Source organism: Dermochelys coriacea, chromosome 3 (genome assembly GCF_009764565.3).
Source record: "Dermochelys coriacea isolate rDerCor1 chromosome 3, rDerCor1.pri.v4, whole genome shotgun sequence".
Classification (NCBI taxonomy): Eukaryota; Metazoa; Chordata; order Testudines; family Dermochelyidae; genus Dermochelys; species Dermochelys coriacea.
Window position 1 is genome coordinate 178,105,479 of NC_050070.1, and position 22,262 is coordinate 178,127,740.

At 49.2% G+C, this 22,262-nt stretch overlaps 1 protein-coding gene across 1 annotated transcript; it reads right to left on the reverse strand.

Moving 5' to 3' along the window:
• Window positions 1-2,186: 2,186 nt before the first annotated feature.
• LOC122459445 lies at window positions 2,187-19,703 on the reverse strand. The gene is made up of 6 exons (XM_043511492.1): window positions 19,473-19,703; window positions 6,822-6,986; window positions 5,137-5,240; window positions 3,736-3,841; window positions 3,506-3,601; window positions 2,187-2,276 (listed from the first exon to the last, which is right to left on the reverse strand). The coding sequence occupies exons 1-6, from the start codon at window positions 19,701-19,703 to the stop codon at window positions 2,217-2,219; spliced, it is 762 nt and encodes a 253-aa protein (XP_043367427.1). The 3' UTR covers window positions 2,187-2,216.
• Between the last annotated feature and the right edge of the window lie 2,559 nt (window positions 19,704-22,262).

Below are 22,262 nucleotides of genomic sequence, written 5' to 3' on the forward strand. Positions count from 1 at the left end.
CCATGCTGTGCAGGTTAGAGGACATCTCTGGGGAATCTCTTCCTAGGAACAAAACCAGGGTTTGCTACAGGGATGGAGATGTCTCTGTCCCAGATCTGGGAGCCAGGGACGGGGGAAGCTCCAAGCCAGGCTATGCATTGGGGATACCATTTCTCCCCTAGGAGACCCACACGCCTCAAGAACTAAATGGCTCTTACCTCCATGAGGGAGTGGGGTCTTCCATCTAAGCCTCTTTGAGAGCCAGCACTGCTTGCTTTGATGGGATGGGATGACCTGTCTCCACTGTTCCCGAAGGTAGCTCAGCTGCAGGCTGCGCCCATCTGGGAGGCTGTGCCAGAATTTGGGGGGCAGAGGGAAGGGCCCTGCTTCACAGATAGGGGAGAGAGTTTCTGTGAGTGCCAGGGGGCTCCATTTCCCCTTCCACTAGCTCCGCATTTATAGTGAGCCAGAGCAGTACCTTCAGCAGGGCGCGGGAGTTGCTGGTGGCCTCAGAGGCACAGCCTCTGCAGCGCCTCAGGTACCTGGCGCATCACATTGGCAGTGACGTCCTCCTGCTGCAAGGGAACGAGAACTTGTCAGAGACTCAGACGCCCCTGAGGAATTGGGGGGTTAAGGGTACCTGGAACCAGCAGCATTTCCACTCAGCACCTGCCTACCTCTGAGGGATGAATTCATCCTCCTGACCCCTAGAATGCAGTCTTCTTGTCCTTTCTAGTGACCTCCAGTGCCCACCCCTCTCCTTGTAGGGTGAGCTCTTGATACCTCCCCATCAGTGTCCCTGACAGATGTTCCACCTCCAATCCACAGCTCAAGTTCTCAGAACCCTCTCCTCCACCCCCCCTAGGTTGGGCAGGGACGGGGCTCTAGCGGGTGGGGGAGGGAAGAGAGGAGGAGGAAGGATTCTGGCATCAGTGAAGTGGGATGTGGGGAGGCTGAGATCTTTCCCCAAGTCATCCCAGACACTAATGCTGAAGCTGCAGGGTTGTAGCTCTGGTGAATGGAGCAGATCAGCAGCCCCTGATGACTGAATCCTCCCATTCTCTCTAGAGCGGGTCCAGCCCTGCCAGCAGCAGGACAAGCTTCCCCCGCCTATGTGCCTCAGCCCTGCCTGGTTTGTCACCATCACCTGTTTGTTGACATCCCAGGCTGCCAGTGATGGGAGCAACTCTGGGTGGTGGCTCGGATGACAAGGACACTAGGCCACTGGGAATTGGCGTGGCCCTGTGGGACAGGGAGAGACTCGCAGAGGGCTCTTCCCAAGAGTGGTAGCACCGTGTCCTAAGAACATAAGTCCATGATGAGGTAATGCTTGTCATTAATTAGCCTTGTCAAAGAGTTGGGTTGGAGTTGCTCTGGGGACAAGCTGGCTCCCTCCTGCTCATGGAGAATTCATCTCCCTTCCCTGTAGCACGTGTTCTCACTCTCATTCCCCACCCGTCTCCTTGCTGCCAAGCCAGCGAATGGCCATAGCATGAGAATGAGGCCTGGGCCCCGCCCCAAGCTCCTCAGTCTAATGCAGTTGCTTACCTTGTCCCCCATCAGCTGCTGGGCTTCCCCCAGGAGGGAGTAGGTGAGGAGCAGCCTAGCCTGGCTGACACACAGCAGGGGGTCAGTGGATGATCTTCTCTGCCCCTCTGAGAAGAACTTTCCAAAGACCTAAACCAACAGGACGTGAAGCATTAGCAGATTGCCCAGAACCAGGCTCCAAAACCTGGGGATTGAACAGTATCTCTGTCTAGTGGCCCCAGGAGGCAGCCCCTGCAGGGGACCCAGCCATCTCCACTCCCTGAGCTGTGTCATGCCCTGGCAGAGAGTGTCCTTACCTCCCCCACCCTGGCTGTGTTCCTGTAGCCCAGGAGCCTGCTGTCCTGGTGCCAGTTCCAACACCACAGGTCTTCGGCCTCATGGATGGTCAGCCCTGGGAAACAGACACAAACACACATTTCTTCTTCTGGTTGCAGTGCTTGTGTCCTTCCAATCCCTCGCTGCGTGCGTGGCCCAACAGAATTGCAGGGGGTGGTGTAGAACAGAGAAAGAGATGGAGAGAGACTCAGCCTCCAGCCGGGGTCAGTCTGAGAGAAATTGGTTGGTGTCCCAGTCTCATTATTCTCTCAGGTGCCATTTCCCAGCTGGGTTCCTTACCCCTTTGGTGCAGCAACAGCTGGTAGAGCCAGTCGTCTCCCTCCCTGGCTTGTCAGCTGATGTCCTTGGCTGGATCACTCATGGACAGAGCCAGCTGTGCCACACGGTGACCCATCCTGGGGAATTCTGCTGTTCTAATGGAAGGGAGAGGGAAAGTTCTAATGGAAGGGAGAGGGAATGGGGACTCCATCAGCATCTGTCAGCTCCCAGTCCCCCCCCCCGGGCCAGGATTCTCCTTCCCTTCAGCCCCTCTCTGCAGGAGATACTAGAGAATAGGAGCTAGAGCTAGACCTTAATTTCCTCTGCCCCCAAGGAAGCCAGGAGCATAGGGATGTGGGCAGGGCCCTCCATGAGGACTTAGTTCCCCAGTTGCTCCAGGATAACAGGAAGGCATGAACCTGGAGCATGATCCCCTTAAAAGCCCAGAGTCACCACTTAACCAGGACAAGAAGAACTTGACTCAAGCCAAGTTCATTCTCTGCTCCAACTCTGCCTCCCCAAGAGGAACATTTCTAACCCACAACCCCTGCAGCAGCATATCCTACAGCCCATTGGAGCCAGCCCACCTAAGCCTGGAGTCAGGAAGTTGGGCTGAGAGGTCACTTACCTCAGACTCAGGGAGGGTGAGGGTGGATCTGAACGGGGTGGTGGCCCTGACTCTCTCTTGCGGCACCCTGGACACGATCCAATAGTTAATGTGCTATGGGGAAAGGAGACAGTTCAGGATCAATGGGCAGGTGCATGTGTTGTGCTAATGAGACCCTCCCCATCTGAGAGCTTTAGAAGGGGATTGTTGCGCCCAGGACAATGTTTGTATCCTGCAGGTCACAACAACTTGTCATTGTCTCTCTAGATTGGGACAATGTTCGATGTCGGGGCTGGTCCTATCCTCCCTGAACTCCTGATTCCTTAACAGCTCACAAGGAAGGAGACAGACCCCTCACCCCTCCTTAGCTCTCAAGTCCTTTCTTGGGTGAAGGGACTGAGTGTGAGCACAATCCCCCCAGGAATTTCTGGGCCCATCGGAGAGAAGGGCTTATTCTCTGGGGTCCTCCTGTTTCTCTAGGAAGGAGCCTGTGACTCTTCTCTGAGGACCATTTTCTGGATCTCACAGGAAGGGTTCAGACTCTCATTCCCCAAGCCAGCCAGGGACCCTGTGGTTAGTGCTCAACAGAAGCAGGCAGAGCTGTGGCTTGAAGTGCCAGCTCCTTCCTCTGACATTCAAGGATTAAGAGCCTGACACAGCATTGTACTGACTGCCATGACCAAGTACAGACCACTGGGGGCCTAGCTAGGAGGACAGACTTGAAAATGGATCTAAGAGTTAAGGAAAAATTGCCCCCACACCTCTTATCGGGCTCACCTCCAAGATGTAGTGGAGCTTGTCAGTGTCTGGGGACTCTGCCAGCAGGTTCCCCAGCATGGCATCCAGGATGTCTGGCAAGACCCTATGCAGATCCTGCAAAGCAAGAGAGAGCCAGAGGTCAGACACATATCCTGGCCTCACTCATTCACATCCACTGCAGGCAATTAGCAAGGATTCATGGCAGGACAACGGCTGGCTCTTCAATCCATGACTTTAGCATGATCTACCTGGACTTGGGTGGTGTCCTTCTCCGTGCCCAGGGTGAAGACGGCATGCAGGGCAGCTCGAAGGACATGGCTCTCCAGCTCTGGCTCCAGGGCAGGTGTCATGGTGCTGGCAAGAGAGAGGAGCCGGTATTAGACTGTGCTGTGCGGGGGTGGGACTGGCACCAACAGGGACGTGAAACTGCAGGGATATAGGCAGAGACTGGCAAGAATGGAAACTGAGGCACCTAGCCATGGAATGAAAAGGTCAAGGTTTCCCAGACAGACAGTGGCAGGGCAGGAATAATGCCTGTTCCCTGGACCCTGCTGCCCCTCCTGTATCTGATCCTGGGAGTGAGCCTCTCCCCAAAGCCATTGCATTGATACTGGAGTGAAAAGAACAGCCCAGCCATGAGAGAGTGAGCCTTCCCACCACCTCTGCCAGAGGAGACACCTTGGAAGGTGACCTGGAGTGGGAGAGACAGTGACTCCCAGCCCTGGGTCTGAGCAGCAGCAGGAGTTAGGGGAACTGGGCAGGACGGTCTCAGTACCTGAGGTTGCCCACAGCAATCAGAGAGTTAGCGAGGACGGTGCCATGTGGAGAGTTATCAGGCAGCTCCTCAACAAGCTCCTGTGAGACCCAAAAGAGACAAAGGAGCGTGTGAGATTCAGACCTCACTGACACTTCCCTGTGAGGAGATTACACAGTCAGCGCCCCACATAGCCAGTAGGATCCCCCCACCTGCCTCCCTCTCCTCCGATTCCTGCCCACTAGTGACCAATCTCAGAATTTCTTCTGTCTCTTCTGCCCAATCTTCAGCCCCAGCAATCCCTGGCCTCAGCTGTCCCTCCAGCACCAGCCACCCCCCATCCATTGGCCCGGGGAGACCCCTACCCCTCCCATGTCTCTGACCTCCCTCCAGCTGCTGGACATCACGTCTCGCTCACCACAATCCTCTCCACCACTGCCGCCTTGCAGCAGCGTGGCTCCAGTGTGTCCTGCCCTCTCTGCTGTGCAGCGAGACACACGGGGTGGATGGCGTGCAGGAAGATGAGCTGCTGGGCCTCATCCTGTACCCACCAGGAGTGGGGTTACAGAAGAGAGAGACAGTTAGCCTGGGACCTTCCCACCCACACCAGCTGCAGGACTCAGGCCTGAATGAGGGATAGTGGGGACCCGCCCATTGTCCAAATCACCCACAACTCCTATACAAGCAGGGTCCAGATCTGGGACAGTGGCTGTGAGGGGAGGAGACCCTGGCTGGTGTGTGACAAACACCCCCATCTTGGGGGCCCCAGATCATGGAGGAGAAAGGTCCCCATTGGGCTGGTGGATCATCAGATACAAGACCCTCTGCAGGGGGTCAGGGTGCTGGGAAGGGCCGGGAGAATCTCGGTTCCAGCACAGCTGGGGAACGTTTGTACCTTTTCTCGGCTCTGGAGCTGCTCTTGGATATTCTTGAGAGCAGCCTCCTCTGTGACCACATCCACCCGTTCCTCCTCCTTGTCCTCTGAGTCCCTGGGGGTCCCTGCACCAGGGAGAAAAGGGGGCAGGTTGACATCGGCTGCCACTCGGGAGAAGGACGGGGCATGATGGGGCAATGTGCCCCCTTTCCACCTCCAGGACCCAGGGCAGATCAGGCCTCACACTCCCCCCTCTCAGTGATACCTTCAGCCCCCAACTCCTTCAGGAGCCCACAGCAAAGAGATCCCCACACACTGTCCTGGACTTCCTGGGAGGTGCCTGCCCCCCCCCCCAACTATAGCACCAAGGACCAAAGTGGCAGCACCTAGTGTCAGAGGTTCACATGGCTCAGGCCAGACACCTGGGCTGGGGACCCGCCCCCTTAGCACTGATCAAGGGCCTGGGCTCAGGGTGTTCACAGCCCCCTCCTGAGCCCAGCCTGGCTCCTCACCTGGAACAAAGCAGTGGTGCCCATCGGCCTCTCTGCAGCCAGAGTCATAAGCGCTGCTGCTGTCCCATGGGCAGCGGGCCGAGCTGCTGGTGCTGGGACAGGGATCCTGCACCTCCTGCCCTGGGGAAGATGGAAGGTCCTCAGTGACCAGGCAGGGCGATGCCTCCTGCTGGAAATTAGGGCTGGGCTCCTGGGGCTGGTGCTTCCCACACAACAAGCCCAGAGCCACCCTGCCCGGCTCCCCTCCTGGGCTGGGTCCTGCCTGCACAGCCACATCCTGGGACAGCTCCATTTCAGCCTGGCCGGTGCCTCTCCCACCTTGGTGCCTGCGCCAAGAGCGGGTTTCCTCTGCCAGAAGGCTGGGCACTTCCACCTCCTGACCCAGCTGGGAGCTCCTTCCCCGCTAGTGGGGATGGAGGGGCCACTCTGCTCCTGGGGAAGATGGCAGCTGCTTCCCTCAGGCTCTGGGGCCACCTGCAGAGCCTTCTTCCTGAACATCCTCAGGAGCCTGGCCATCCTGGAACCAAACGGGGAGCAGGTGTGAATCTGGGATCAAGGCAGCCTCTCACTAACCAGCCTTTTTTGTCCCTCCCCATCCCTGCCCCAGCCAGAGCAGCTCTTCCTCCCCTCACAGGGGTGCAGGGAGTGCAATCTCCACACACTGGAAGGAGTTCATTGCATGATTTGCTCCCAACATTCCCCCTCTTCATCTCTGGTGCTGCAATATCTGGGGAGGCACTGGGGTCAGTCACAAAGATCATTGGTCACTTTACACAAGTAGCTCCCTCCTGTGGTCCCTGGCCAACACCTCCACCCCCCAGGCTAGAGAAGGAACAGAACCCAGGAGTCCGGACTTCTTCTGGGAAACCATTCCCCACATCAAAGTCCCTAGGCATAGGAAGCCCAGGGCCCCCTCATTTCTCATTGATTTCCATGCTCAGCAGCTCACAGGGTCTGGCCCAGCTCAGAGACTCTCAGCCTGGAAAACAGTCTCCCACAAGGGAAGGGCTGGGAGCCGCATTCCTGGGACCTTTCCAAACACACTGGAGACGACTCTGGAAAAGCCCCTCCCCGATCTGAGAGCAAAGGGCTCCTTTTGCAAATCCAATCTCCTTTGGGAGAGATTCTCTCCCCTCTTTCTGCCTCTCCCCAGACAGAGAGGGGATGCCACAGAGGAACCCTAATGCCACTCACCTGCTCTAGGCGATGGAGCGATGGATGGCGGATGTTCAGGGTCATCTGCTGTCCCTCGCCCTCCTCCTCACTCTCCAAGCCCAAGGCAGGCTGGAGAGGGTAGTGACCTGAGGAGTTACCTCGCCCAGCCAGCAGGCAGGGTGATGACACTGGACGATTGACTGGCTGAGAAAAGAGGGGATTGGGAGTCAGGACTCCAGAGTTCCGTTGCTGGTTTTCCTATTGACGTTTGAGACTTTGGGAAAGTTGCTCCCCGCTCTATGGCTCTGTCCCCAGCAGTCAAATGGAGATTTCCTATTTTCCCACTATTGGAAAGTGTGGGGAGAATCCCGCAGCAAAAGCTGCTCTGACAGTGCTAAGCAGCATCTTACCATTACAGGTTGGAGTGCACTACTCAGGAGAAGGAGTGTTTGGTTCTGGAGTTTCACTTCCGTCCAGTCTACAGAGAGGCGCCCAGCCGTGGAGTTTGGCTCAAGAAGACCAATTCTCCAATTTGTAAAGGGCGTTTTGAATTCCAGTCCTGTGCTCCACAGTGCTTGGTGTCATATGCACAGTTTAGAAGCATGCTCTCCACTCCATTTTCCAAATCATTAATGAAAATACGGAATAGTACCGCACCCCAGACTGATCCCTGCCACACCCACTAGGTACACGCTTTTATCTGGACACCCAAACATGGAGAAGGACTCTTGGAGTATGGATTTTCAACCAGCTGTGCACCCACATTATACTAATTGCATCTAGACCACATTTCCCTAGTTTGCTTGTGAGAATGTCCTATGGGACTGTGTCAAAAGCCTGATTAACACCAAGATAGATCACATCTACTGTTTACCCACCTCCACTAGGCCCGTAACCCTGTCAAAGAAGGAAATAGGATTGGTTTGGAAAGATTTGTTCTTGAGAAATCCATGCTCACTAGTCCTAAGAACCAAATGATCCTGTAGCTGCTGACAAACTGATTGTTTAATAACGTGTTCCAGTATCTTTCCAGGTACTGAAGTGAGGCTGGCTAGTCTGTAAGTCCCAGTGTTTTCTTTGTTCCCCTTTTAAAGATAGCTACTGTCTTGTTAATGGATGGGGAGATGTTCTTTTTTGGGGATCTCAGACGAGAACTGGGGCACAGCACCTGGTATGTTAAGGCCACAAAAATGGAAGCAGGAACCTCTTCTCTCCTGCTGGCAAAGAACCCCAGGTACCTAAAAGAGTGGGACTCACATCCCTGAATGGGATTTAAAAAAGACAGTGGTTAAAATTTGGCCCCGACCATTTCTTGTTTCTGAAGCCTAGACATTTTAGCAAAGTTTAGAATTCCTTGGTGCTCAACACCGTGAAACTCCCCTTTCTCCTTCACAAAGGGCTTTAACGCCCCTTATCTCACTCAGGCTTATGACTGCCCAGAGTTTGCAAATTGACCCTTTTCCCATTAGACAGATGAGGAACCTGAGGTACAGAGAAGGGAAGTGACCTACCCAAGGGCCTACACAGCAAGGTGGTGGCAGAGCCAGAAAGAGAAGACACCAATCCTGACTCCTGTTTTAACAGACAACAAACCCCGCAGAGGCAGGGAGAGAGCCCAGGAATCAAGATGGTGGGGAAATTTCATTCAAACGGTTTCTGTCAGAAAATCCCATTCAGACTAAACCAGTTTGTTTCTTGAAATCATAACAAGTGGGATGAAAATTCATTGCAAAAATATTTTGTTGCAAAACAAAAGCATCTCCTGTTTGTCACAGTGTGTTAAATTGTCTTGTCGCACACAAAAAGGAGACACTTAGATCTCGAAAATTAGGTAAGATGCTTCAGTCTGAGCAAAGTAGTTGCTGCTCTTAACAATTTCAAAATAATCAAATACAAATAAAATAGAATATTTCAGCTACTCTATTATGTCACAATCTGATCTGAGTAAACGTGATAGGACACCTCATATTATGCACTGCTCCTAGTGACACTTTCCAATGGATCCCCATCCTCCACCCACCGTGAGGTAGGTAGGAGGGGATTGTTATCCCTACTGGAAAGAGGGAGAAACTAAGGCTGAGAAAGGAGAATTAACTTATCTGAGGTCACACAGCCAGTCAGTGGCAGAGTTGGGAATAAGACCCAAGAGCTCTGACTTTCAAACTAACCATCCGATCTTGAATTTCATACATTGAATGACCTGAATAAAGTGCTCTCAAACGAGCTCCAGACCAACAACAGTTCATAGTAATTATTCAGCAAGTGTTTTAGGAGAACTGGAATGTTAGAGAGAATCATGAACTGCTCAGAGAAAATGAATGCAGAGAAGCAGCAAAATTCGTCAAATATATGACTGGTTATGACTTATTTACTTGGTCTTAAAAGAGACCAACAAGGACCCGAGTCTCCTCCCTGTCAATAACCCTCTGCTCAGCCAATCAGGGTAGAAACTGAGGGGCAGGAGGCTGAGGGTTCTCACCAGAGAGCCTGAAGGATGGCCCAGGTCACCGGTGGGGATCACTGGCCGAGCACTATTTCAGCCCCACATTTTTGGTGGACCTTCCACAATGGGAGCTGCAGAGCACCCCCAGTGACTCCCACACACACACCTCTCCTGATGGTGGGAGGGGAACAGGGGAAAGGACAAAAGAAGTAAGAGAAGAAGAGAAAGGAGGGAGGGATGGAGGAAAAGGTAAAACAAAAAGGACAAACCCTAATGTCCCCAGTGATTCTAAGGGACAAAATCCTAGGTGGGGAACAAAATTCTGCCACCTTAAGCTAGCGTTTTTCAGGCCTAGAATTCAGCTGGAACCAAATAGATCAGACTGAACAGGTTCCAAACTTCTCGGAGGCTCTTACCTTCTAAACAGGGATGTCAGTTTTCTAGTAAAATCAGTAAAGGGAAAGGAGAAAACTTGAAAGAAGTTCCTCCTCATGTTCACGTATGTAAACCCTTTATTCTCTCTCAGTCCTCAAAGAGGGACCTTGAGAAAGAGACTTGCTGAAGCAAAGCTACAGGGGTCTGCGAGGTTTCCCTGGCCTTGCGCCCCTGTCCTGCCTGGCTGATGTCAGCATCTCTCTGTGAGGTCACCACCTCCCCACTACCTTTGACCAATAGGCTAAGGTCCTGCAAAAGGCCTTTGTGATGTTACTGCCACACCCATCCCTAGGGTGACCAGATGTCCCGATTTTATAGGGACAGTCCCGCTATCTGGGGCTTTTTCTTATATAGGCTCCTATTACCCCCCACTCCCTGTCCCGTTTTTCACACTTGCTATCCAGACAGCCTACCCACTCCTCCCCTGTACTGCTAATGTCCTGCCGCTGGCCAGACACTTTGGAGGATTGAGCTACTCCCTGCGGATCACCCCACTCAATGAGCGTTCATTCTAGGAAGCAAGCCGGCTAGACAGCAAAACATCAGAGGCTGCTCCCAATGCTACACTCAGTTTTTCCACACATGAGTAGACTTGATGGCCAGAAGAGACCATTAGAGCATCTAAACTGACCCCCTGCATATCATAGGCCTCCTGTATACCACAATAGCTACCGTTTGGCAAACGCATTCCAGAAAGGCATCTAGTCTTCATTAAATCACATCAAGAGATGGAGAATCCACCACTTTCCTTGGTCGCTTGCTCCTGTGGTGAATCATCCTCGCTGTTGAATATTTGTGCCTTGTTTGTAATATGAATTTGTCTCTTTTCACCTTCCAGTCACTGGGTCTTGTTATGCCTTTCTCTGTTAGATTAAAGAGCCCTTTAATCCCCAGTATCTTCTCTCCATTAAGCCATTTCAACACTTCAGTGAAGTCACCTTTCAATCTTCTTTTCATCAGCTAAACAAGTTGAGCTCTTTCAATAGCTCCCTAGAAGGCATTTTTCTCCAACCCTCAGAACATTTGGTGGCTCTTTGCTGCCCCAGCTCCAATTTCTCAACATCTTTTTCAAATGAGGACACCAAAACTGGAGGCAGTATTCCAATAGCAGTCTCACTGATGCTGTGTCACCTCCTGTGACAGTGCTGCCTGTGGGTGCCAGCTGAAGCCACTCAGTCAGGGTGAACTGCAAACAAATGGAGCAAACAAACCCCAAAGGCTGGTGGATATTCCAATACTTAGATTTACCAAGCCAGCACAAAACAGCTTCTATAGCACCTCCCTGGTTACTCAGAAGTCCAAATAATGCAGTGACCTTTAAGTACCCAGCCTCAGGACTCCTTCCAGACACACATGTCAAACATATGATGATAAATTCTGAAAATCTTATTTCATCATATAAAAAGGTTCTCCTGATCCCAAAGGACTAAGCCCCAGACCCAGGTCAAATGATAACTCAGATCTTATCCAGAATACATGCTTACAGTCAATCCTTATTAACAAAACTAAAATGAATTAAAAAGGAAAAAAGAGAGCGTGTTGGTTAAAAGATCAATACAGATACAGACTTGAGTTCAACTCTTGAGGTTCAGGTACAGAGCAGAGATGAGCTTGTAGTTGCCAAAAGTCCTTTTAGAAATAGTCCATAGGTTATAGTCCAATGTCCATATTCAGGGCGACTTCAGTCAGTGACTGGGGATCTCAATCCTTATGGCTTAAGGTTTCCCCTTCTTGAAACCCAAAGCAGATCTGAGATGAAGAAGGATCATGTCCCAGGATTTTTATACATTTCCAGCAGCCTTTTGGCCTGAGAAAACAATAGCCTTAACTTTCTTTCTCCTAAACATCCTGGCAATTAGCACAGGATAATTTATCCATTAAACAGTTTAGATACAGGTTACCACAACCTTCAAAGAGACATATAGACAATAATACTGTTTCACTCAAGTGTCTTCCTAAATGTTAATATTCCTCTTTTGATCTTTGAATCAAAGCTATAGCAACAGACAAGACTTGTTTGCTTATATCACAAGACCTGAGCAAACATCTACCCTTCTATCTCTAACAATGCAGGCTTGCATTTCAAAGCTCTGTTCCTTTACATATCTTCCTAACCAGTCTTTAAAGTTCAGCCATGGGTCAGGTCAGCCTGTGAGTTATTTAACTCTTTCTGGCCCTGTCACCTTTCAATGAGATATTATATTACACTCATAATGTCACACCTCCCTATCCTACTCATGGCTCTGCTCGTACATCTAATGATGGCTTTAGCCCTGTTCACCACAGCATCCCACTGGGAGCTCGTGTTGAGTAGCTTCTCCACTATGGCCCCTAAATCCTTTTCAGAGTCACTGCTTTCTGGATACACTTTTCCATTCTGGAGGTGTGGCCGGCATACCTTGTTGGGAGATACAGGACCTTGCATTTGGCTCTGGTCAAACTTGCTTTCTTTGAATGGGTCCAGCTTGCCAAATGAGCCACATCTCTTTCTATCAGTAACTACCACTCTGCCAGTATTTTGTCACGCACCAAGCTTATCAGCAGGGATTGTATGTTTTCTCCCAATTCATTGATAAAAATTATTTTTAAAAATTAGTCCTTGAGAGCTTCTTCAGACCCTTAGTACCCAGAACCTGCTCCCCACAGCACAATGAGAAAAGGCCGCCCAGCCCTGCTGGTACATAGCGGATAAGAACAGAATAAACACACCTTTAGGAGCTGTGTTGTCCATAGGCTCTGAACAACAAGTGGGGGTCAGCAGCTTAGAAATGCACTAGAGAGCTGTAGTGTAGACAGGTCCCAACTGTGTCTCGGTTTCCCACCCTGTAAAATGGGGAGAACAAACAAAACCTTGATTAGCTCTATTTGATAGTTGGGAAAACCGAGGCACCCAGCAGTGAAGAGACTTGCTCATGGTCCCAAACCCAGGAATAGAAAATGGCAGGTCTTCTGCTTGCCAGTCCTGGGACCTAGCCCCAGTTATCCTGGTCTCGCCGCTCTAACTTTAATCATAGCCTCCATATCTTTTCCTCCATGTCCCTTAACCCCATGTCAGAAGAAAGATTTAGCCTGCTGGCTCCAATGCATGTGGATGTCATTCCAAAAGACATGCTCTGGCTCAGTCCCATGTTATGGTTGGCTGAAGGAACCACTTGGTGACACATAATGGTCCTTTCTGACCTTAACATCTATCAATCTATACATTTTCTGCTGCTAGGAAGATAACTCTGGACCTATTTTCTCTCATTCACTTTCAGTTGGAATAACTTAAATCCAGGCCAAAGGATTTCCTCTTCCATTGGGTCTTCAGCACCTTTGAGAGCAAACAGTTACTGTTAGCCCACAGGTTTCCACTTTCAACCTGTCCCATGGTGAGATGGCCAGGAAAGGGGTTGGAGCTCAACTACACCTAGCCCAGGTTATGCAGCTCCCTAGGGTGAAGGGAATAAGTTTGAGGGTCAGGTGACAAGAAGCAGCATGTGACTAGGACCCAGGCCTGCTGAGAGATAGAAGGGCAGCCTGTGCTCAGCCAGGAGAGAGACCCCAAGGGGAGCAGGTATGGGAGGGACTTGGAGAGTCCTTGAAAGGTCAGGGACAAGCCAGGAAGGGGCTAGGCTGAGCACTTAGGACAAGACCCTAGGAGGGAAAGACAGGACAGTTTAGGTGAGGGGGCAGATAGTCCAGTTGGTTTAGGCTTCCAGGGCCAGACACCCACAGGTGAAGGTGATTGTTGGGGCTTATGTCCTTCTTCCCCACGGTAGATTTGATAGTGGAGAAGGCTGATGCCGGAAGAGGGAAGTACGTTAACCCCAAGGTCACCCAGTGAATTTATATCACAAATGCATACTTGGAAGGATCCAAGAGAAGAAACATGGATTTTCCAGTCTCTTCTGTCTCGGAGTCCCTAGGGCCAAGGTAAAACCCCTGCTACCCCTTCCCATTCTGCTCACCTCCAAGATGTGCTGGAGTTTATCTGTGCTGGGGGATGCTGTCAGCAGGATCTAGAGCTCGTCATCCATGTTCTCTGGACAGGCCTTTGCTCAGAGCCTGCCAGCGGAGGGAGACCATGGGTCAGGGTTATGGAACCTGGGGCTACACCTGCTGTTAGGAATACAATCCTGTCCTGATAATACCTATCATCTCCAGAGAAAGGGAAGTGCCTGGAAGATGTAAAAGGAAACTTAGTTTGATAGCAACCTGTCTGGCAAGAACTCACTTATCAATAGCTGGGATGTGAAATCTTCATTTCTTTGTTGTTCTATCACTGTAGTCCCCATTTCCCTATTGTTTGTCTGTATAATCTGTCTGGTTCTGTGATTGTTTCTGTCTGCTGTATAATTAATTTTGCTGAGTGTAAACTAATTAAGGTGGTGGGATATAATTGGTTAAATAATCGTGTTACAATATGTTAGGATTGGTTAGTTAAATTTCAGTAAAATGATTGGTTAAGGTATAGCTAAGCAGAACTCAAATATTACCATATAGTTTGCAGTCAATCAGGAAGTAAGGGGGGAAATGGGAACAGGGAATGGAGGTGGGGAAACTGGAATCATGTTTTGCTAAGGGGGGGAACGGGAACAGAGAATGGGTGTGGGGAAATTGGAATCATGTTTTGCTAAGGGCGGGGGGGGGGGGAAATGGGAACAGGGACACAGGTAAGGCTCTGTCGTGTCAGAGCTGAGAAGGGGGACACTAAGGAAGGAAACTGGAATCATGCTTGCTAGAAGTTCACCCCAGTAAACATTGAATTGTTTGCACCTTTGGACTTTGAATATTGTTGCTCTCTGTTCATGTGAGAAGGGCCAGGGAAGTAAGTGGGTGAAGGAATAAGCCCCCTAACGGAGCAGGAACCAGAGGCCATCCTGCTGCTGGGACAGAGATGGAGGTTGATGTTCGACCTGCATATGGGTGTTGTCCTTTCTCATGCCCATGGTGAATACATCATGCAAGGGAAACTCTCAGGACATGCGATTCCAGCTCCAGAGCCGGGACAGCTTCAAGCTTCCTGGAAGGAGACTGTGTTCTGTGTTGAATATTTGTGCCTTGTTTGTAATATGAATTTGTCTCTTTTCACCTTCCAGTCACTGGGTCTTGTTATGCCTTTCTCTGTTAGATTAAAGAGCCCTTTAATCCCCAGTATCTTCTCTCCATTAAGCCATTTCAACACTTCAGTGAAGTCACCTTTCAATCTTCTTTTCATCAGCTAAACAAGTTGAGCTCTTTCAATAGCTCCCTAGAAGGCATTTTTCTCCAACCCTCAGAACATTTGGTGGCTCTTTGCTGCCCCAGCTCCAATTTCTCAACATCTTTTTCAAATGAGGACACCAAAACTGGAGGCAGTATTCCAATAGCAGTCTCACTGATGCTGTGTCACCTCCTGTGACAGTGCTGCCTGTGGGTGCCAGCTGAAGCCACTCAGTCAGGGTGAACTGCAAACAAATGGAGCAAACAAACCCCAAAGGCTGGTGGATATTCCAATACTTAGATTTACCAAGCCAGCACAAAACAGCTTCTATAGCACCTCCCTGGTTACTCAGAAGTCCAAATAATGCAGTGACCTTTAAGTACCCAGCCTCAGGACTCCTTCCAGACACACATGTCAAACATATGATGATAAATTCTGAAAATCTTATTTCATCATATAAAAAGGTTCTCCTGATCCCAAAGGACTAAGCCCCAGACCCAGGTCAAATGATAACTCAGATCTTATCCAGAATACATGCTTACAGTCAATCCTTATTAACAAAACTAAAATGAATTAAAAAGGAAAAAAGAGAGCGTGTTGGTTAAAAGATCAATACAGATACAGACTTGAGTTCAACTCTTGAGGTTCAGGTACAGAGCAGAGATGAGCTTGTAGTTGCCAAAAGTCCTTTTAGAAATAGTCCATAGGTTATAGTCCAATGTCCATATTCAGGGCGACTTCAGTCAGTGACTGGGGATCTCAATCCTTATGGCTTAAGGTTTCCCCTTCTTGAAACCCAAAGCAGATCTGAGATGAAGAAGGATCATGTCCCAGGATTTTTATACATTTCCAGCAGCCTTTTGGCCTGAGAAAACAATAGCCTTAACTTTCTTTCTCCTAAACATCCTGGCAATTAGCACAGGATAATTTATCCATTAAACAGTTTAGATACAGGTTACCACAACCTTCAAAGAGACATATAGACAATAATACTGTTTCACTCAAGTGTCTTCCTAAATGTTAATATTCCTCTTTTGATCTTTGAATCAAAGCTATAGCAACAGACAAGACTTGTTTGCTTATATCACAAGACCTGAGCAAACATCTACCCTTCTATCTCTAACAATGCAGGCTTGCATTTCAAAGCTCTGTTCCTTTACATATCTTCCTAACCAGTCTTTAAAGTTCAGCCATGGGTCAGGTCAGCCTGTGAGTTATTTAACTCTTTCTGGCCCTGTCACCTTTCAATGAGATATTATATTACACTCATAATGTCACACCTCCCTATCCTACTCATGGCTCTGCTCGTACATCTAATGATGGCTTTAGCCCTGTTCACCACAGCATCCCACTGGGAGCTCGTGTTGAGTAGCTTCTCCACTATGGCCCCTAAATCCTTTTCAGAGTCACTGCTTTCTGGATACACTTTTCCATTCTGGAGGTGTGGCCGGCATACCTTGTTGGGAGATACAGGACCTTGCATTTGGCTCTGGTCAAACTTGCTTTCTTTGAATGGGTCCAGCTTGCCAAATGAGCCACATCTCTTTCTATCAGTAACTACCACTCTGCCAGTATTTTGTCACGCACCAAGCTTATCAGCAGGGATTGTATGTTTTCTCCCAATTCATTGATAAAAATTATTTTTAAAAATTAGTCCTTGAGAGCTTCTTCAGACCCTTAGTACCCAGAACCTGCTCCCCACAGCACAATGAGAAAAGGCCGCCCAGCCCTGCTGGTACATAGCGGATAAGAACAGAATAAACACACCTTTAGGAGCTGTGTTGTCCATAGGCTCTGAACAACAAGTGGGGGTCAGCAGCTTAGAAATGCACTAGAGAGCTGTAGTGTAGACAGGTCCCAACTGTGTCTCGGTTTCCCACCCTGTAAAATGGGGAGAACAAACAAAACCTTGATTAGCTCTATTTGATAGTTGGGAAAACCGAGGCACCCAGCAGTGAAGAGACTTGCTCATGGTCCCAAACCCAGGAATAGAAAATGGCAGGTCTTCTGCTTGCCAGTCCTGGGACCTAGCCCCAGTTATCCTGGTCTCGCCGCTCTAACTTTAATCATAGCCTCCATATCTTTTCCTCCATGTCCCTTAACCCCATGTCAGAAGAAAGATTTAGCCTGCTGGCTCCAATGCATGTGGATGTCATTCCAAAAGACATGCTCTGGCTCAGTCCCATGTTATGGTTGGCTGAAGGAACCACTTGGTGACACATAATGGTCCTTTCTGACCTTAACATCTATCAATCTATACATTTTCTGCTGCTAGGAAGATAACTCTGGACCTATTTTCTCTCATTCACTTTCAGTTGGAATAACTTAAATCCAGGCCAAAGGATTTCCTCTTCCATTGGGTCTTCAGCACCTTTGAGAGCAAACAGTTACTGTTAGCCCACAGGTTTCCACTTTCAACCTGTCCCATGGTGAGATGGCCAGGAAAGGGGTTGGAGCTCAACTACACCTAGCCCAGGTTATGCAGCTCCCTAGGGTGAAGGGAATAAGTTTGAGGGTCAGGTGACAAGAAGCAGCATGTGACTAGGACCCAGGCCTGCTGAGAGATAGAAGGGCAGCCTGTGCTCAGCCAGGAGAGAGACCCCAAGGGGAGCAGGTATGGGAGGGACTTGGAGAGTCCTTGAAAGGTCAGGGACAAGCCAGGAAGGGGCTAGGCTGAGCACTTAGGACAAGACCCTAGGAGGGAAAGACAGGACAGTTTAGGTGAGGGGGCAGATAGTCCAGTTGGTTTAGGCTTCCAGGGCCAGACACCCACAGGTGAAGGTGATTGTTGGGGCTTATGTCCTTCTTCCCCACGGTAGATTTGATAGTGGAGAAGGCTGATGCCGGAAGAGGGAAGTACGTTAACCCCAAGGTCACCCAGTGAATTTATATCACAAATGCATACTTGGAAGGATCCAAGAGAAGAAACATGGATTTTCCAGTCTCTTCTGTCTCGGAGTCCCTAGGGCCAAGGTAAAACCCCTGCTACCCCTTCCCATTCTGCTCACCTCCAAGATGTGCTGGAGTTTATCTGTGCTGGGGGATGCTGTCAGCAGGATCTAGAGCTCGTCATCCATGTTCTCTGGACAGGCCTTTGCTCAGAGCCTGCCAGCGGAGGGAGACCATGGGTCAGGGTTATGGAACCTGGGGCTACACCTGCTGTTAGGAATACAATCCTGTCCTGATAATACCTATCATCTCCAGAGAAAGGGAAGTGCCTGGAAGATGTAAAAGGAAACTTAGTTTGATAGCAACCTGTCTGGCAAGAACTCACTTATCAATAGCTGGGATGTGAAATCTTCATTTCTTTGTTGTTCTATCACTGTAGTCCCCATTTCCCTATTGTTTGTCTGTATAATCTGTCTGGTTCTGTGATTGTTTCTGTCTGCTGTATAATTAATTTTGCTGAGTGTAAACTAATTAAGGTGGTGGGATATAATTGGTTAAATAATCGTGTTACAATATGTTAGGATTGGTTAGTTAAATTTCAGTAAAATGATTGGTTAAGGTATAGCTAAGCAGAACTCAAATATTACCATATAGTTTGCAGTCAATCAGGAAGTAAGGGGGGAAATGGGAACAGGGAATGGAGGTGGGGAAACTGGAATCATGTTTTGCTAAGGGGGGGAACGGGAACAGAGAATGGGTGTGGGGAAATTGGAATCATGTTTTGCTAAGGGCGGGGGGGGGGGGAAATGGGAACAGGGACACAGGTAAGGCTCTGTCGTGTCAGAGCTGAGAAGGGGGACACTAAGGAAGGAAACTGGAATCATGCTTGCTAGAAGTTCACCCCAGTAAACATTGAATTGTTTGCACCTTTGGACTTTGAATATTGTTGCTCTCTGTTCATGTGAGAAGGGCCAGGGAAGTAAGTGGGTGAAGGAATAAGCCCCCTAACGGAGCAGGAACCAGAGGCCATCCTGCTGCTGGGACAGAGATGGAGGTTGATGTTCGACCTGCATATGGGTGTTGTCCTTTCTCATGCCCATGGTGAATACATCATGCAAGGGAAACTCTCAGGACATGCGATTCCAGCTCCAGAGCCGGGACAGCTTCAAGCTTCCTGGAAGGAGACTGTGTCTGAGACCTTGCAGTTGGAGGATGAGACAGGCACTAAGATAGGCATGGAAGTTTGGGGAAATGGGGGAGAGGCCAGAGTTGGACAAGGAGAACAGGGATTTGGGAAGCAAGATCTGAGGATCAAACACTGTCTAATTGTCAGTTAGGATTATCCCCACTTCAGAGTGGGGGAAAGTGAGGCACCACATGGAAGCAGGACCTGGCCGATTGGGCTGAGCATCTGAATAATCACTAGAGCAAAAATATAAAAGCCGTTAAGGGTCAGAAGAACATTCATCATGGAATTGGAGCATTCAAGGCTGGCCAGAAAATGTGTAGTCTATGGCATAAACCAGTATGTGCTCTGCCAACTCACTGGGTTTGGAGACAAAGGTACGTCTCTTGGAGAGAGGGGTTAGAGGATCTTTCTCTGAGACACACAACTATCAATAGTTGGTAATAGAAACCCCTTATGTAATTTTGCTCACTGGTCCTGCCACAAACTCCACCCTCCAACCATTCTGAACCAGGACCGGGAACACCATTCCACTGTCATAGTTACATGTACCTGCGCACCTGCGGACATTGTAGTTGGCACATGCACTGGTGCTGGTACTGTGACATGAGCTGGATGAACCACCTTCCTCTCTTCCTCCAGGAACCCCTGGAGCAGTCTCTCTTCATGGACCGTGTCCCTTTCCTCCTTGGCTCTTTTGAAAGCAAGGTTCTCCTTGTTCCTCGCCCCATCTCCAAAAGCTCCTGTATGGTCCTCTTCCTTCTGGTGCACTGCTGGCCACATGTAGCATCAGCAGTTCCAGGCAGCAGGCTTGACCCAGTAGGTGTGGAAGTGTCTTCCAAAGGAATGAAATAGAGAGTATGTCCATTGTATTGCCATGGGGGAGGGAGAAAGAATCCCCTACTTTGCTTTCTGTCTGTCCACAAGGCCATGATTTCCAACATTGTGGAATGCTTCGATATCACTCATAAATTCTCATGTACACTCCATCTCACTTCTGCCCTTGGAGGATTCACATACCCACACCCTATGCAGGAATGTGAGTAAACACTGATTTTATTTTCAATCAATTCCAAAGAAATTAAGAGGCTGGATCTGGCTGATGCAGGGTAGGCTGAAGTCGTGTTTTGGGGACATTTACCAATACTGACTCTGACTTTGTTTCATGCTCCATGAAAAACTTCCAAACATCACCTTCCAGGAACAGAAGGGAATCAGGACGCAAAGTAACATACTTTTGGTCAGAATACAGCATTCTGCTGTCAGCAGAGTGGATTCTCACCAACTCTCCTCCTGAATCCAGCAACAGAAAAGCCCGGATGACAGAGGGCAAAAGAATGCCTGCTGCACGAAGTATATCTAAAGTTGCCTTCCAAGGCGTTAAAGAGAAGGCAAGATAAAAAAGGATTCAAAATTCACAGTGTCACTGCTGGATGAGATAATAATTCACTACCCAAAATATGCATCTGCAGCATTAGATTGGCGTACCCAAGATAACAAATAGTTCTCCTTGGAAAAATACGCCCTCAGGCCCGCTGGGCCTGTTAGCCATTAACAGTATGGAAAGCTGTATCTTCAAGGTTTTTTCCCCTTGTTTGGACTTGTGGTGGGGAATACAAACCCCACATTGGGGAACAAGGGGTTAAGGAGCTGCTCTGGCCTCAGCCAGCCCAGCTCCATCACACCTGCAGGGGGTGCACAGACTGGACGAGGACTTGTGGGCAGACCAGGCAAGAGGAAGGACCTCTACCGTACAGGCCCTGAAGGAAGGCAAGATCTCTCTCTCAGCAATTGCCTGAAGGTCCCACTCCCTGAGGGAAGGGAGGACCTGCTCCTGTTGCACCAGGGTGTGGTGTTCTGTCCCATCTAGTGGCACTGAGACCACTTAGAGAGAGAGTTAAATGAGTCTGCTCTATACCTTAGCTAATAGGCAGTTGTAGCTAGCTCATGCTGTAGAGGCTTATGCACTAAGCTTCAAAGGTCCCAGGTTTAATCCTGCCTGCTGATGACTGGGGTCTCTCGGTGTTACAAGTGGGGGGTTGTGATGTTATTGATATAAACTGTGAGCGTATAGATCATTGTTGCAACCAAGGTCCTATAGTTGCACCAAATCTTGTACGAAAGAGATCAAGTGAGATGTCTATGAAAAGGTTGTAATTTGCTGGCTATGATTATGCTGTCTGTATGTGTGTATCATTTTTGTATTTGAAGTTATGATTATTGGCTATGTACTTGTATCTCAATGTGTTTGATTCTAAATAGCATTAGTGAATCATTTGGTCAGCTTCTTGAGAAAGCAATTTTCAGATTAAGTGCCCAATCAAGAAACACTTAACTGAGAATGGACCTTGGGAGACTCCAATCCACATACGAGAAGCCTTCCTGGGAACGTTCAAGGTAGCATGTTAGCAGTGGCTGCTCTACCTGTAAAGAACTGAATCATGCGTGGACACGTGACTTGCCTATGTGACTCCAAACTCCACCTTGCTGCTGTGATTTTCCACAGTAAGAACAAAGGGATCCTTCCACATGGCAGAGGATATAAAAGGAAACCCCTCCATTTTGTCTTCAATCCTGCTTCTTACCTCTGAAGGAAATATGGATTGGGAAGCTCTCTCTTCTGTAGAACTGTTTACATTGAGTCAGATTCTGTCAACCTTGCTCAGGTTGACTAGCATTTTACTCTGCAGGTACGCCATCTGATTTCAGTGGGACTCGATGGGGGATGAGGTTCTATTTGGCATACAGAAAGGTGATAAAACTCAGCTCTTAAATTGTACCGTTTATTTCACTTTATTTCCTTTCACTAGATATATAAACTTCTAAAATGTTCTTTTTTCCATGTGATCTATTCTTTTTCATAATGGTCAGGTGGTTGCAAGCTAAGATTACTGCTTTTTATGCAAAATAGGATCATTTTATTGTTACCTCATCTTTCCCTTTGCCTATTTAATACATCCATTTTGTCTTGTCGCAAAGTTGGCTTGTCAAATCTCTGGGACAGGGATGGTCTTCTCACTATATGTTTTGTACACTTCATATCATAACAAGGCTCTAGGGTTGCCAACTTTCTGATTGCAGAAAACCAAACACCCCTGCCCCATGCCTTCTTCGAGTCCCTGCCCCACCCCGCCCCTTCTCCAAAGCCCCACCCCTGCTCACTCCATCCCCCCTCCCTCCGTCGCTCGCTCTCTCCCACCCTCGCTCATTTTCACCTGGCTGGGGCAGGGATTTGGCTGCAGGTCGGGGTGCGAGCTCTGGGTAACGCTTACCTCAGGCAGCTCCCAGAAGGGGCTGGCATGTCCCTCTGGCTCCTAGGTAGAGAGGCGGCCAAGGGGCCCT

Bases quoted from the DNA above. Each gene is read 5' to 3' on its own strand.
- LOC122459445 (XM_043511492.1), bottom strand. From the start codon at position 19,703: ATGTGGCCAGCAGTGCACCAGAAGGAAGAGGACCATACAGGAGCTTTT. The intron at 3,602-3,735 runs GTAGATCATGCT...CTTGCTTTGCAG, and splicing joins AGGACACCACCCAAGTCCAG to GATCTGCATAGGGTCTTGCC. The intron at 2,277-3,505 runs GTGAGCCCGATA...CCCTTCCATTAG, and splicing joins AGCTCCACTACATCTTGGAG to AACAGCAGAATTCCCCAGGA.